This window comes from Talpa europaea (assembly GCF_964194135.1).
Source record: "Talpa europaea genome assembly, chromosome: 6".
Taxonomy (NCBI): domain Eukaryota; kingdom Metazoa; phylum Chordata; class Mammalia; order Eulipotyphla; family Talpidae; genus Talpa; species Talpa europaea.
This window is the reverse complement of record NC_140072.1, coordinates 18,789,814-18,805,459: the sequence shown is the minus strand read 5'-3', so window position 1 is coordinate 18,805,459 and position 15,646 is coordinate 18,789,814. Positions and strand designations below refer to the sequence as shown.

Here is a 15,646-nt window from a genome sequence, read left to right as displayed (position 1 = left end):
GGTTCTGAGCCAAGTTCAAGCAGTTAACAACTACACATAGCTGTATGTGTGAGATTTAATTTAGGAAAATTCTACGCAAAAAAATTCAAAATTGAATTAGAGTTTGGCTCTGAAAAACTTTTCAGTTACATGGAAAATTAACTTGTATTTACTTATTTGGAAGATTTGGAAGGCAGTCCTGCATAAATCAGGTGTTAGAGTTCACAACTGCACCCCTAGGATAAGCCGTCTGTAGCTGAGGAAAGTTAAACTGAGTCTTTACTCCTTTCACTGGCACAATCCTTCTAAAACACAGCTTCAAGCAGTACAAAGAAATCCTGGATTTCACCCCCTCTTTTGCATTATTTGTGCGACTTGAGAAAACACATCATGGGAACCTAATGTGCGCATCTGTTGAGTTAAAAGACTCCAAGACAGAGGCCAGGATGCTGTCCAGGCTTCCCTCTGATTGAAGCAGTTCCCAGTTTTGAAACAGGACCAGTTCTTACCTTCACAGTGGTCCCCAAGGGTGGATGCTCTGTAGCCCTGGTCACACATGCAGCGAAAGGAGCCATCTGTGTTCCTGCAGCGCCCATTTGAGCAGAGGTGGCGGTGCTGGCACTCGTCCACATCTGCGCGCAAGAGAGTAGAGGAACATGCAATGGGACTCTGAAACTACTTTTAATCATTTATCAAAGAGGTCTAGGGGCCTCCATAGTGGTGCAGGGGTTAAGTCTCAGCACTATGAAGCTATCTGCAACCACTGCAGTACAAATTCAATCACTGGCCAGGGAGCTAACCCACATGGTGCAGCAGACCTCTCCTGTCTTGCCCACTGCTCCCCTTGTCAGTGTATTTCAGTAGATCCACCTGTTCTGCTTCCCACTCTGTCTCTGGGGAATCTTCTCACCCCCTGCACCTCTGTGCTACAACCCAGTTCTTGTATACATAAATAAATAAAATAAATCTTTAAAAAAAAAGAGGTCTATAAGCGCTGTGGTTGATAAATAATGTAGATTAGATTTTTATTTACATGAATTAACTGACTTCTATAAAGACATTAATCCCCCAGCAGGGAAAATCTAGGAGAATTTAAAATTTTAACCAATGAGTCCAGAATATGTGCATATTAATCCCACTGATGAGTGACAAATGCTTTGCTGTGAGCTATAAACCTCAACAACTTTCTTGGATTTCTTCTGTGGATTCAGCTCAAACATTCTGACTTTGAAAGCACTCAGGCCTGTGACAGTTTAAAGCAGGATCCAGCCACAGCTCAGACACCAAATCCAGAAATTGCCTAGTAATCAGGCGCTTTCTCTTTCTCTCAATCCAATGGCCCTTCTATACTTCTAGCCCATTCATTCTCATTCTCATTCTACATTGTCAGTGAATTTCTTTTCCTTGACCCAGATAATTCTCACTCTAGACATCATTTGTCCAGCAGCCACAATTCCAACACATGCAGGCATCGTATCCACACATAAAAGGCACAATAACATATCCCATTTATTCAATTTGAGTTTCATCATCAGATCTTAAGTTTCCCGAGGACAGGGACTGTGTCTGCCACAGCCTTCATTACTCTTGAGATGACTAAGTATTTCACAACTAGCATTCATGTTGTTTGTTGAAACTTGGCTCATAACATTTGAGAATATTCTTTATCAGTATCTGCCCATGTTACTCTGTAAGAGCTAACACAATCTCCACACAGGTGCTTCCTCATTGCTCTCCCTCACTCTGATGACAGCACATGCCCATTAATAATCTACAGGTACCTGACTCATGCTTGGTAGTGACACCGTAGGCTCGTCAGAAGAAGAGACTTACAAATATTATAATACTAGATGTAGATCTCTCCTCTTGTATATATATTTGTAGTTTATTATGCATGGCAGGCATTCATTAAATCCTTAGCTAATGAACCAAGGTCATAAAATAAAGTACAAAAACTTTGAGAGGAACTCAAACCATATAGAATTACTGCATTCATCTGTGTATGTAAGTGTGTGTGTTCTAACAGCCTCCACTTGTAGACAGGAATTGCAGTGACTTTCCAGGCTCTTGAAAGGGATAACTGGGCAAGGGATATTACTGGTAGATCACTTTATAGTATCATCATATATTATTTCTTTTATATGTACCATCTCAGGAGACTTTTTTGTTAAATATTAAGACTTTAGAAAACAAATGGTCTTATATAGTATATATTCTTTTAAATGAATGACCTTACAATGACATTCCTTTTCAAGAACTCTGCAAAGTTGTGCTTATCACAGGACATATTTCAAACTATCCCTGGTTATAAAAGGGACACTATATCAACCTTGCCAAAAAGTCCTCTTTAGTGTTACTTTTTAAAGAGGAAAAGAAACTGAAAAGGTAAATACACACAAAAATGAATGTTATCAACATTTCAAAGCATAATGGGACTGATATGATTTTCTAATTGCTGGCATTTTAAGCATGTAAAAACTTCTAAATGACTTTGATGGAATTATCAATAATTTCCTTAATAAGGAGTTACACAGGTTAACAATTATTTCTTTCCAATATTAATGTCCAACCACTGATCTCTAATGCCACATTTTTAAAATTTAACTTTTTCCTATCCTGTTTTATAGACTTTCATTGACTTGGGTTTGAGTCCTTGTTTTGGAGCAATGTAGTGGTCACCTAAGTCATTCTAAAGGGTATATTCACTTTGTAGAGAGCACAGCTTTTCAAGTCGGGGGCCTGATGCTGAAATTATAGTTCCCATTCTCTCCTACCTTCACACTGGTCTTTCGTGGCTGACAGCTGGTACCCCTGCCCACAGGTACACCTGAAGGAGCCATCGGTGTTTTTGCACTGCCCGTTTAAGCACAGATTCCCTTGCTGACATTCATCAATATCTATAAACACAAATAATGACAATTGGTTAAAAATGAAATTACTATATGATTTTGATTTTTTTTCTTTATTATAATTAGTCTTTTTCCTGGTCCCTAATTTAGGTTTTCTAAATTCCTGCTATGAGTGAGACCATCCAGTATTTTTTCCTTTCTGGCTTATTTCGCTGAGCATGACCCCTTCCAGCTCCATCCATGTGGCTGCAAAATCAATAAGCAACTATAAATCAGAGACAAACTGGGGCGGGGTTGGGGGGAGAGAGGAGGAGGGATTAGGGTCAAAATAAGGAGGGTGGAATTGTATGGGGAATATAACCAAAATGAAAATGCATACATTGTGCAAAAATGAAAAATGATGCAAGAATTATATAACATAAAATATATTAAATAAAAAAATTACCATATGATCCATTAATTTCATTTCTGGGTACATATTCCAAAGAAGTGAAAACAGGTTCTTGAAGAGATACTTGTATACCCATTCACAACAGCTAAGAGGTGGAAGCAACACAAGGGCATATTGGTGGCTGAATACATAAACAATGTGGCATGTCCATGCAATGGAGTATTATTCAGCCTCAAAAAAGGGAGGAAATTCCAACAAATGCTACAATATTGATGAACCTTGGGGATTACATAATAGGTGAACACAAAGGACATTCCAATCAGAGAAGGTGTCTAGAGTAGTCAAATTCATAGAGGCAGACAGCAAAATGATGGTTGACAAGGACTGGGAGGAGAGGGGAATTAGGAATTAGAGTTTAATGGGTACAGAATTGCAGTTAGCAAGAGGAAAAGAGCTCAGGAGATGGTTGCACAACAATGTGAATGTACTAGACACTGCTGAAGTGTATTCTTAAATACATGGTTTATGTTATTATGTTTTATCACACTATTTCTTTAAAAGCACTATATGTGAGGGGGAAGGGAAACAAGGCATTGGCCTTATACTCAAGGAAGAAGTTTAGAGAAAGGAGTCCTAATCTAAATGGAGCAATAAATACAAAAAGCATAATTTGATTTAAGGAAACCATGTTCTAAATATCAATGTATAACTGTTTTCTTCTACAAATGTCTAATTCAAAATGCACCTGATGTTTTTGGGAGAATTAAATTAACTTCACAGTTCTTCCCCTCAAGTATTATTGACAATTACCTATTTTCTGAGCAAAGCTGCACTTCTTACGTGCTAATGAAGCATTAATATTTTGAATTGTATACTGATGGTAGCTCACCTAAGTTACCAGTATAATTTTTCAAAAATTTGTTGTTTTTTTTTTAATAGAAATTGCTTTAGCTGGTGCGAAACTTTACTTTTACTGACTGTGCTGCCCCATTTTATTGATGAGTCCCAGATGCCAACTATTGGTTGCCAATGAAGTTAAATAAGCAAACCTAATATCATCTTAAGCATTATTTTATGCTTTCTAGTGTCCTAAGTCTATTAGATTTAGGAATAGTTGGCAGTAAAGAATAGCCTGCTCTACATTGCCTTTCAGCACATTCTGTAAAATGCTTGAGACGTCATCTCAAAAACTTAAGACCAGCAATAGCTCATGTAGCTGGTTGGAACTCTCAATGTCTGATGACATTTTTAGTGTCTTGGACCCTTTTGACACTCTCAAAGATAACAAATTAAACGTTTCCATGTGAAGATGCCTGCAGCAAATATATACCTTCATTCCAAGTACTGTCAAGGTACTCCAGACATCTTACATAAATTACTAGTTTAAGTTGGGAAAACTATCCAGAACTAATTTACACGAAGTAATGACACATACATTTAGAGTAACTTGAAGCAACCCAGTTATCTTAAAAGAAGTGATTGTTGGGTCTTCCAAATGACCCAGGGGAACAGAGGTCACTTAATTTTGGAGATCAAAAGAAATTTTATTCTTCTCTGATGAGGGATAAAATTTCAAAGACAGAAGAAAACATTCTAGTAAAATAGGCATACAAGACAAATGTCTTCTCTCTGGGGGGCTAAATTATAAAAAGAAAACATTATTCTCACAAAAGGTGCTTTTTAAGGGACTTCTTATACATATTACTGGGACAAGCCTTGCCAAAGCAAAATAGAGACTAGATCTAGATCTTTATAAATTAGGAACACACAATGCTAAAATGTACAGATACAAACATGTGAAGAGAAACAATATATTATTTACATCCTGACAAAAGCTGTCAGTACATTTAGTGAGGTAAAGATGAATTCGGGAACTATCCCTGCGGTGAGACTGACAGTAGCTAGGATTTGGAAAAAGGAACATATTTACTTGGGAAAGAGCATAAAAAAAGATGTTATATAATTTATTATTATAAAAAGGCAGGGTTTTGATCAGGTAGTAACAATTAGTGCATATGTAGGTTTCTGAAGCAGAAGATTGGATTTTGCCTGTTCCTATTCCAGAAAGTGATGGAAAGATACTAAGAATCAGAGTAGAAGACAAGGTGGGGTTTAGTATGTGCTGTTTCTTTTGCCTGCTCAGTTTTTCTCCCTTCTGTAGTCAGTATTTTATTTTCTGAAAGATTTTTTTATTTATGCATACAACAGCTGGGGTACAGGCCAGAGGTGTGGGGGGGGTGACAGGATCCACCAGAGACAGAATGGGGAACAGAACAGGCAGGCAGACTGAAATACACTGCTGAGGGGAGCAGCGGGCAAGATAGGAGAGGTCTGCTTCGCCATGTGGGTTTCTCCCTGGCTGGCCCAGGATCGAACTCATGATACAGAGGCTGCGGATTGCTTCATATTGCAGTGTTTAACCCCTTGTGCCACCAGGGAGGCCCTGTAGTCAGTATTTTAAGACCAAGATCAACTAGCAACACCTCCAGGAAGCTTTTCCAAACACCTCTGAACAGAATTCATCACATGCTTCTTGGCTTTAATAACATTTTGTACATGTCTATACATGACAAATCATATCAGCTATAACCTGTCATGCTCTGTCCTATTATCTCATTCTCTGTGCATCTTTTCTGTCCCTGAATTTCTCACATAAATCTTCCTATCAACCCAAATAAGTACCATTATTGTTGCCTTTTTGCAGATGACAAAGCAAGACTTAGAGAAGTTAAGATAACTTAAGCAAGCTCGCAGAGCTGGAGTGTCAGAGCTAGGATGCCATTGTTTTTTCAGTTAAACTCCATACTTTATTTGGATTCCACTAGTTTTTCTTCTCCTGTCTTCTTTCTGTTCCAGGATCCAATTCATGTTACCACACTGCATTTAGTTGTCTTGTCTCCCCCATCAGTCCTGCCTTGTTTTTCAGGACCTTAAATGTCTCAAAGGTGTATAGGCCAGAATCTTGTAGAGTGCCCCCAGTCTCGATCTGTCTGGTGCATTTTTCATGGCCAGACCAGGGTTTTAGGTTTTTGGAAAGAGCACAAGAGCTTTTCAGGGGAACATGTCATCGCCAATGCTACTAAACTTCATCACTTGGTACTTCCTTATCTTCAGTTACCTGTTGCCTGTCTGCCTCTCTCTCAATGAGTGAATGTTCTTTGAGAGATTACAGCCATTCAGCAACATCTGCAGTTGAGCACAGTGCCTGGAACTCTTAGGAGGAGAGGAGTAAGGAATGGAAGAAGAGAAGCTTCTGCAGTGGTCCAGCAGAGAACCACAGATTGGAAAAGATGAATGTTCCTAGGGGTGGCATTAATTAGATTCTGGGAGACCTAATAGAGAGGAGTAGGCATAGCTGGGATGACAAAGGCCAAGAGAGTGGAAAATGGGTCACTGATTCAATAACTATCTTCTCTGAGCACTGTTCCCATAGAGCCCAATCCCTGAATTCTAGGGATCATGAGAATTAACAATCTGAGATTATGTATTTGTCAAGGTTTTACAGTGAAGCACTGTTAGAGCCACAGTTCAGTTAAGCAATGAGGAAAAATGGGTATGCTAGCAGGATAATTATGAGCAAGTGCTTCGACCCGGTAAGCACAGAATACTCAGAAGGCAACTGTGACATTGACTTAGATGGGTCAGAGAAGGCAAGTTGAAGAAAGCAGTAGTGACAAATTTAGAATATAAAGGGTGGGACATATATAATAACAAGCAAATTTATCAAAGAGGGCAGGTTGGGAAGAAAGAAGAGTATGACAGGAAACAGAAATAAACTAGAGAGAGCAATCAAACAAAGATGAACAACAACCTGTAATGATTAAGATCTTCATCCACCATTAACCTTCTATAGGAGGGAAGAAATAATATCTTTTGCAGGAGACTCATGTTTAATTTGATGTGAAGAGAGCCTGGTTTATTTAGGGAGTCAGTTAGGAAGGCTCTGGATGTGTGCCAGGCGAGAAGTACCAAGAGAAAGGGAGGTGTGCTGGTGGTGTATGTTTCTCTGGGAGTGGCTGGTATTATGTTCTATGAAAGGAGGAAGCAGGTGTCTGATTCCTACTATCAGTGAGAGATGTTTCAATTCTTACAAGACAGCACGGTGTCCGCCTACTGCTTGCCTGTCATCACCTTAGTGCCTTCATTTTGACTGAGACACTTCAGTGAAAGTTGAAAAGTTTTTATGTGTTTCTTCTTTTTCCTCTTCAAAGAGCATGCTTTTAGATAAAAAAAAAAAAAGTAGTGAAAGAAATCAGAAATAAATTGGCCTGTAGATTTTAACACAAAAAAAAATACAACTTTTTTTAAATTATGAAAGAAAAATTAAGGAAACCTTGGACAAATTACAACATTTGCAATTTGCAAGAAAAAAGGTGTATATAACATATATACACATACATAGGTTACATGTATTACATAGTTACTCACAGACATTGACTTAAAAACCTGATAAAAGGGAAAAGATATGAACAAATTTACAAAAAAGGAAACATAAATGTTTAACAAATGTATGAAATAACTGCTTAATAATTACAAGTATTCAGGGAATTATTAAAAGAAATAAGCTTATGAGATAGTAAATCTTTCTAGAATTAAAAGCACACATTTTAATAATTAGTAATTAGTGTTTTCTTATTAAAATTGTATATATTCATCATCTTTTACCTAAAAAATTCTATAAAGAAATAATCCTAAAAGTCAAAGAAAAAGTTTTTCTTTTTCAAAAAGCCTATTACAGTGTTGTTTAACATGATAGTGAGAAGTTGAAAAAATATGATCAACATCTAAAGAACAAGACAATGCTGACATAGCAAGGCATTGGAATATTACACATCCTTTGAAATAATGTTTGAAAATAAAATAAGGTTTTAAAAGAGTTATTAACAATGTGTAAAATGCTTATGCTATACTATTAAGTGACAAAAAGCAAGATGCAAAATTGCACATTGATCTTAATTATTAAAAAAAAACCATGTATATTTTCAAGTATATTCAAATGAAATGCTGATTACTTTATCTTTCTGCATTTGCTAAATTTTCTACAATGTATGCTGTTTTATTCAAGTGCAATTTCATTGAGATATAATTCACATGCCAAATAACTGATCTATTTAAAGTATACCAATGGTTTTTATTATATTCAATCATGCAACCACATATATTGTTTTATAACCAGAAATATTTTAAATAGATCTGTGATTTACAGATGCCCTCTCAAATACATGGTTTCTTTTACATAAATAGAAATGGTCTGTATTAACGAGGAGCTGCTTACACAGACACCAACCAAAATGTGTTCCACATAGCTCAAAGTAAGTGACAATGTGGTCACTTTTCTGTTCCTGAATTATGTTAGTTACTCTGGTCTATGCTTGAATGCAGTCCAAATAGAAAAGAGACTTGACCACAGTATTTACCTTTGCAGTGCTTGTGGTCTGGAGTTGGGGTGTAGCCTCTGTGGCATGAACACATGTAGGAGCCTTCGAGGTTGGCGCAAGTACCATTTGTGCAGACAGTTGGTTCCAGGCACTCATCCACGTCTTGCAGAATGTTGCATAGAGGAAGGAAAAAGAAAACAAAGATGGAGAGAAAAAAACTAATGAACTGAATAAAGTTGAATTTGGTTAGAAATGGAAATAGCAGATCTTAGGAGAAGCAAATTCTTGAAGAAAATCTTTCACATTAACTCTTAGAAGGAAACGCAGCTCTGATGTGAGATGCATGTCTGGCAATTCTGTTACTTTATGCAAAGTTACTCAAAAAAAGGAATCAAACACACACTCTGCATAAATTCAGTGGAAGATGATAAGGAGAAAACAAGGGATGCTGGATTTTTAAGCAATATATCCAAAAAATAAAATATTCCAAAGAATCAAAGACGTATCCTTAGGGAAATGCAGAGTTCAATATGACATGAGGGTTTGCAGAATCAAAAGCTATCACTCATCATCCAGAGAAAATGCAAGAACAATTGTAACAGAAAGCTAAAAAAACACCAAAAAACTAATAAAGTGTCCAGAAGTGAATCAATATTACAAAACCAACCTAGGGGGGAAAGAACCTATTGGGCAGTCTGAAGATACAGGTTGAAGTGTCAGATAAAATAATAATAATAAATCTTCATCAAGCATTCACTGCATGCGGGCACTAAAGGCTTTGCATTTATTATCCCATTTAATTCTAACAAAATCCATATGAGCTAGTCAGTTTGCAGAAGAAGGAATTTAAGGCATAGAGAGGAAGGAATTTTAAAGCATAGCTTGCCCAAAGTCACAAAATTAGAGACTAGTGGCTCTGAGATTTGAATCCAAAGCCCATCCTTTTTAACCTGACTGTACCTTCAGCTATAGGCTAAATCTAGTGATTAAAAACAGTTAAGAATGTATGCATCTGTTTTTATCATTTGCTCATACAGCTGTTACAGAAAAAATAATCACCTGAATATTTACTGATTTCATTCAACAATCATTCACTACGCTCCCATCAGAATGTTGTTAGTTCAAAAAAGGAAATTTGAGTTCTGTGCTTCACTTGAATGCCCCGAATAAGTGCACCAGGGAGAAGGAACAATATCCAAAACAAAAGGAAAAGCTTAAATCACAAAATATTAAAATAACAAGCACAGTATCACTATTTAGACTTACTGTGGTCCCTAACTTAACCAACATGCTTAGCTGTCAGGCAAAGAATAGGAGGAAAAGCTCCCAACAATATCCATTTCATTTTACAACACTTATTACAAAAACAATAATATGAATCTACCCCTAGTAGTAACAGGCAGGGAGTCATGGATACATTAACAATACAGATCTAGTGGAAGTTCCACACCCCAGGGCTCAGGCTGCATCCCATTTCATTTAAACTGTATTCCATCTTTCTCACAATGGAACTCAGAAATAGAGTTTTACCAAAATAAGGGTAAGGCACATTGAGAACAGCCAAGCAAGAGGCACCGCCTGGGCACTTGACCTTGCTTTCCCTAAACCACTAAACACAGTGAACTGGCCCTCCTGCATGGCAACAAAAATAGCACTTCCAGCCTGACTCATTGCCCGGCTTTTCATTGTGGGAGTCCATTTTCATAAATACTGAGAGCAAACAACTTGAAAGAAGCAGCCAAACATTGGAGCCAAAGTAAACAGTGGGACAGCACGATCCTAGACACCAGACATGGAAATTCCAGAGAGCACCCTGAAAATGTCATGTCTACTATCTGGCTGGGTTTCAAAAATGTGAGCAAGTTGAGCAATGCAGCGATTGCTTTGGTTAATTGCTTGTGTGCCAGGGAATATGGTGTACAGGGTCATGGGATTTAATAGCAAAATCCATTCTAAAACCCCATTTTCTCTAATTGAAGTAAACAGTGCAGAATACCATGCATGCGATTCTTATACAACCTTTATCAGGCTACTACTGTACTCAAGATGAAGCACAAGGTCTTGAAAATATCTGGGGCTGCCTGATGTATTTATTCTTTGCTTTATTTATTACAGACATAACTGCACGGAACCAGAATCCTGTCAAGTCAGTCATTCATCTATAGACAGAGCAGATTGGGTGAGTTTATGCTCTTAAAGAAATCACTCTACAGTAAAATATCACTGAAGAATATCTAAACAGAGGGCAGGGGTCTGGAGTGGGACTACACATAAACACATTTGGTGGTTATAAATGGAGTGAAACAAACTCAGTGTTTGTATAGTTAGCCCAGCCCTCTCTCTAAACTGCAGACTCTCTAACCTACATCCCCTGTCAGTACTGGACACGTATGCCTGAGGTCCCACCGGCACCTCTGAGTCTTCAATGCCAAGTGGTCCTCCCCTTGCCTTCTCTTATGCTGCCTCCCATGATACTAGTACTCACTCAAATGTCCAATTTGGAAACCTGGGAGTCATCCTCTCTAGATTCCTTATTCTTTCTCTCTCCCCACATTTGATTTATTACAAAATCCTAGCAATTCCACCTTCCAAATATCTCTCAAATACACCCACTTTGTTTCACTCTTATCGCCACCTTTCTCTCTCATAGGGGTTGCTTCTATAGTCTTTTCATTTCTTTCTCTACTTCAAGCCTTGCCTTCTCTAACCCATTACCCAGTCTGCAGCCAGGGTAACCCAGCTGAGATACAAACTCCATCAATGGTGTTACTCCTCAACTTTAAGAACCTTCCATGCTTTCCACTGTTGCTCAGTTTAGTCAAGGACACAAACTTGTGGGGCCCTGAGTGGTAATGACAGAAGGCCTGGCACCCAGTCGCTACTCCCAAACTTGGGAAAATCAATGCCATGTAGAACAAGGTGGTTCCAACTTATCCCACCCACCCGTCCCCCACCCTTACCCTGTAGCAGCACATGGTTATGTACCTGGTTTTCTGTATTGGAGATCAAAACTCATCTTACTCTAGGCTTAGTATGGCTTTACAGAATAATTATAATATCCAAATTCTTACACTGTCCATTCATAATGAGCTCAAAAGGGAACTTTTCATGTAACCAAGGAAAAATGGGCTTCAACCCCCTAACACCCCCTCAAAGAAAACGCCAAGTTACTAATGGGCTTGTGGTAATAGCAACTTATCAGCTCCAATTCAAGTAATTAAAAACCTCCCACAGTAAAGGTGTGAGGGGGTTATGAGGTCAGCACTACATGGATGTGATAGTTCAAAAGTTTATGAAACTATCTCACCATCATTCAGTCCAAACTGAGTCTTCTCATAACAAGATCTTGAGAAATTCCCTAACAAATGCCTCACTGAAAACTGCACATGCCGTGCCTACAGGATTGTCGCTCAATTCCAATAACCCTTGAAGAGACAGCTGGGACAACCTGGCATGGCTTGTCCCTAATGAACTTTGTCTTTTACTTAGGATCATCACTTCCTGTTAGAGACGTTTTTACCTCATGCTGAATCCTGCAGTCAACAGTTCCTTGTCAAGATCAACATGAAGTTGAGCAGTCATTATTCCTAAACTCCCCTTCCTTTCCTCTTTGGGGGGAAATGAGGACATTAATCTCTCTTCAGTTCCCTGGCAACTTTCCATTCTTCGCAATTTCACCAAGATGATTCCCAGATGGTGGTAATCCCACCTGCAAATTCTCTCTCGGCTTGGGATGTAATTCAACTGGGTCTGATATCCTTGGAAATTTCTCTTCCTAAGATCCTGGAACACATCACACTGCCTCCAACCCCTTCCTGGTAGGTGTGACCTCTGAAGCATGGGGGTATTCAGTGGCTGATTTCACGAGTCATGTTCTCCCAAGGCTGTGCTGCCCCCCCTTCCTCTTCACCTATCAGCAACTTGGGGCAGGTGAGAATTGGTTCCAGAGAAACAATTTACCTTTATTTCCTGTCCTTTCAAGGAGATATCTGTCAGCACCCTGAGCAGCCATTTTTCTGAGGCCAGTTAGCCTCCATTCCTCAGTCATCAACAAGTTTTAATGAGTGAGCACCATTCAATATGAGAAGAAAATATCTCATCCATCACTATGGCTGCATGAAAATACAGGATTTGCCCCCACCCCCAACACATCATGACTTCAATTACTTCAACTCTTCTTCACAAAATCTTGTACACTAAAGATGATGGTGGAACATACTTTACAGAAAAGGAAGCTTAGTGAAATGAGAGACAGATGCTGGTTAGGCTAGTTTGATCAAAGACCCTCAACTGTACTTGAGGAATAGTAAACCCTCAAGATCTCAGGCCCCCTGTCAACTCTGAACAAATTAAACATGTAGTAGCAGAGCTGCTGACAAAAAAATGCTATACATTCCTCCAAGACCCATCACCACTCTTTAGAATTGGAAAGAGCCAATGTTGTGTAGATCCTAAATATAAAAAAAAGAAACAACCAGCAATGATCTCTGAAAGTCAGTCACAAGTCCCACTGAAACCTTTCTTCTTTCCTTGCCTTTCCAAAAGAACATCTGTCTTTGGCAGCAATCAACAGTGGCTATCTAAGATGCAGGCTGCTGGATCCTACAATTGCTGAGCCACTCCTATTGCTGCTTGCAGGAGATTATTTCAGCCACACCAGTCTTTTCCATGAACTTTTCCTATTGTCTTCATTATATTTTATTGTTCTCTAATTTCCTTGTGTGCAAGAGAGAGATGAGATACTCTACCAACAAAATGCTTATTTTTTTAAAGATTTATTTATTTATGCATACAAGAACTGTGGTACAAGCCAGAAGTGCGGGGCGGGGGTGGGGGTGCAAAGGATTCATCAGAGACAGAGTGGAGAACAGAACAGGCAGAATGACTGAAATACACTGCTGAGGGGAGCAGCAGGCAAGTCAGGAGAGGTCTGCTGTGCCGTATGGGTTGCTCCCTGGCCGGGGATTAAACTCATGCTGCAGTGGCTGCAGACAGCTTCATAAGTTGTGTCTTAACCCCTTGCGCCACCAGGGGGGCCCCAAAATAATTATTTTGGAGATAGAAGACCAAAGAGTCTTCTAGCTCTGCCACCTTTTTCTTATGACCTTGAGCAAGGACATCAACCTATTTACAAATCAATCTCTACATCTGTACTATAGATATGATTACCAGGAAGAAAATATGAAACAAAGTCAAAGCCATTTGTAAACTATATAAGATTTTTGTCTGTGTTCTTATAATAACTAGTCTTCCTACAGAGGCATGTTTCCTGCCTTCACAAGTAGCTTTTTTAAATTGAGATATCACGATGACACTGTAAGTTTAAAGTATACAAACATGATGATTTGATACATTTATATATTATGAAATAATGTACACAGTAGCATTAGTTAACAACTTCATCTTGTCACATAATTATCATTTCTCTGTTATGGTAAGAACAGCTGAGATCCAGTCTCAGCAGTTTTGAAGTTTATAACAGTATTGACTCCAGTCACTATGCTGTGCATTAGGGCTCCAGGACTTACCTATTGGTTCCCAAGTTTGTATCTTTAAAAGGCATCTCCCTAATCCCCCCATTCCGTTAGTCCCTGGGAACTACCATTCTACCCTTTGTTTTGTTTTATGCCTTCAAATCTTCTCTGACATCTAGAAGAAATATAGATAGATGCTCAATGGCTTACTGATTATTTAGAATACTCTAAGTTTATACCAATTTGGAATTAAGTTTGATGTTTGCACATTTTATAATATTCCTCAAAAGGCAGACCCTGAGCTCAGTTGCTATGTTGTATAAATGTAGAACAGAGGTCCTCCACTTCAGATTAACTCTATATATTCCATAAAGGTTAGCAATAATTCTTAAAATCTAGAAATAAATCCTGTGTGAGAAGAACTCCTTAAACAAAGAGTGTTCCATGTTTATCCTCCAAGTTCTCTGCATCTGGTTTTGATTAAGATTGTGACTAGCCAGTTGCCCAGTGATTGATTAATACTAAGTCATTCAAATGCATTGATCTATTACATTTAGGAAATTTAATTAGCAGTCCTAACTCATTGTTGAGTTCATTACAAAGGACAAAGGAGGATTACTTCTGATAAAAATTTCAGAAATTCATTTGTCTGGGCCACACGTTCTATCACAGACTCAACTAAAAATCAAGACAAACACTCAGAAAGGGTTGGTTGCATATACCCATTAGGTGGTTGATATTATGTCTCTAGTGAAAGTGAGCAAAAAAAAAAGTAAAATAATGGAAATGGTATACAATACTGTACATGGTATCGGGGAACAGGTTCACACTTCTTAAGATGTATGTCACCTAATTCCAAAAAAGTTGAAGACAAATGCTCAGAATCTGTTTAAAATTAAGATTACTAAAAGTATTAAGAGTAAGTTCCTATGACTAGGGAGAGTTAAAAACTTTGTGAGATCAGCTCACAGAAATTCAAAGAGAATATAGTTAAAGAGAGACGCTCTTAACACAAAATTTAATAGGTGTCAGTTACAATCACATTTCTTGTATTTTAGGACAAGGGAGGGGGCAAGAAGAAGGTTTATCACATTGACTGAACCCTACATGTGTTAGACACCTTACTAGGTACTTTTTCATTTTTAAAATTCTGACAATAATAAAGCTTATGAAGAAAGTATTTCAATTCTGTTCTACTGATAGTGAAACTAAACTTCAGAGACATCACAGAGCCCAAAGTCTATCTCGAGTCATGGAAATAGGATCTTTGTATCAGAGAAAGTAACGTACCTTTAAACCACTAAGTATTAGAGATGGTCCTTTGGGGGACAGCTCTAGAAAGGTTTGAATAAGGCCAGTTCTCCATGAGTCAAGAAAAACCTGTAATTGGAGTACCTGGCAGGCTGGCTTCCCTCAAGAAAGGTCCTGGTTGAAGCCACCAAAAGGAACTGGCCAGAACATGGGGTGATGAAATAGTCACTGGAGGCGGAGCTTGATGGGTTGGGGCAACATGTCCAAGCAGAGTGTGAGGTCCAAGGACTACAGTGCTGAATGATGAAAGTGGTTCTCAAGAGA

The 15,646-nt window shown here is 38.4% G+C and overlaps 1 protein-coding gene across 25 annotated transcripts in view; it reads right to left on the bottom strand.

The window, feature by feature from the left end:
- LTBP1 (latent transforming growth factor beta binding protein 1) overlaps nucleotides 1-15,646 on the bottom strand; it is a gene marked incomplete at both ends in the record, with an annotated part of 334,198 nt that overhangs the window by 70,424 nt on the left and 248,128 nt on the right. For all 25 annotated transcript variants that reach the window (XM_084234386.1, XM_084234397.1, XM_084234387.1 and 22 more), the window contains 3 exons: nucleotides 489-611; nucleotides 2,754-2,876; nucleotides 8,637-8,759. In XM_084234386.1, coding sequence (XP_084090512.1) covers nucleotides 489-611; nucleotides 2,754-2,876; nucleotides 8,637-8,759 — 369 coding nt within the window. The remainder of the gene's footprint in view (nucleotides 1-488; nucleotides 612-2,753; nucleotides 2,877-8,636; nucleotides 8,760-15,646) is intronic.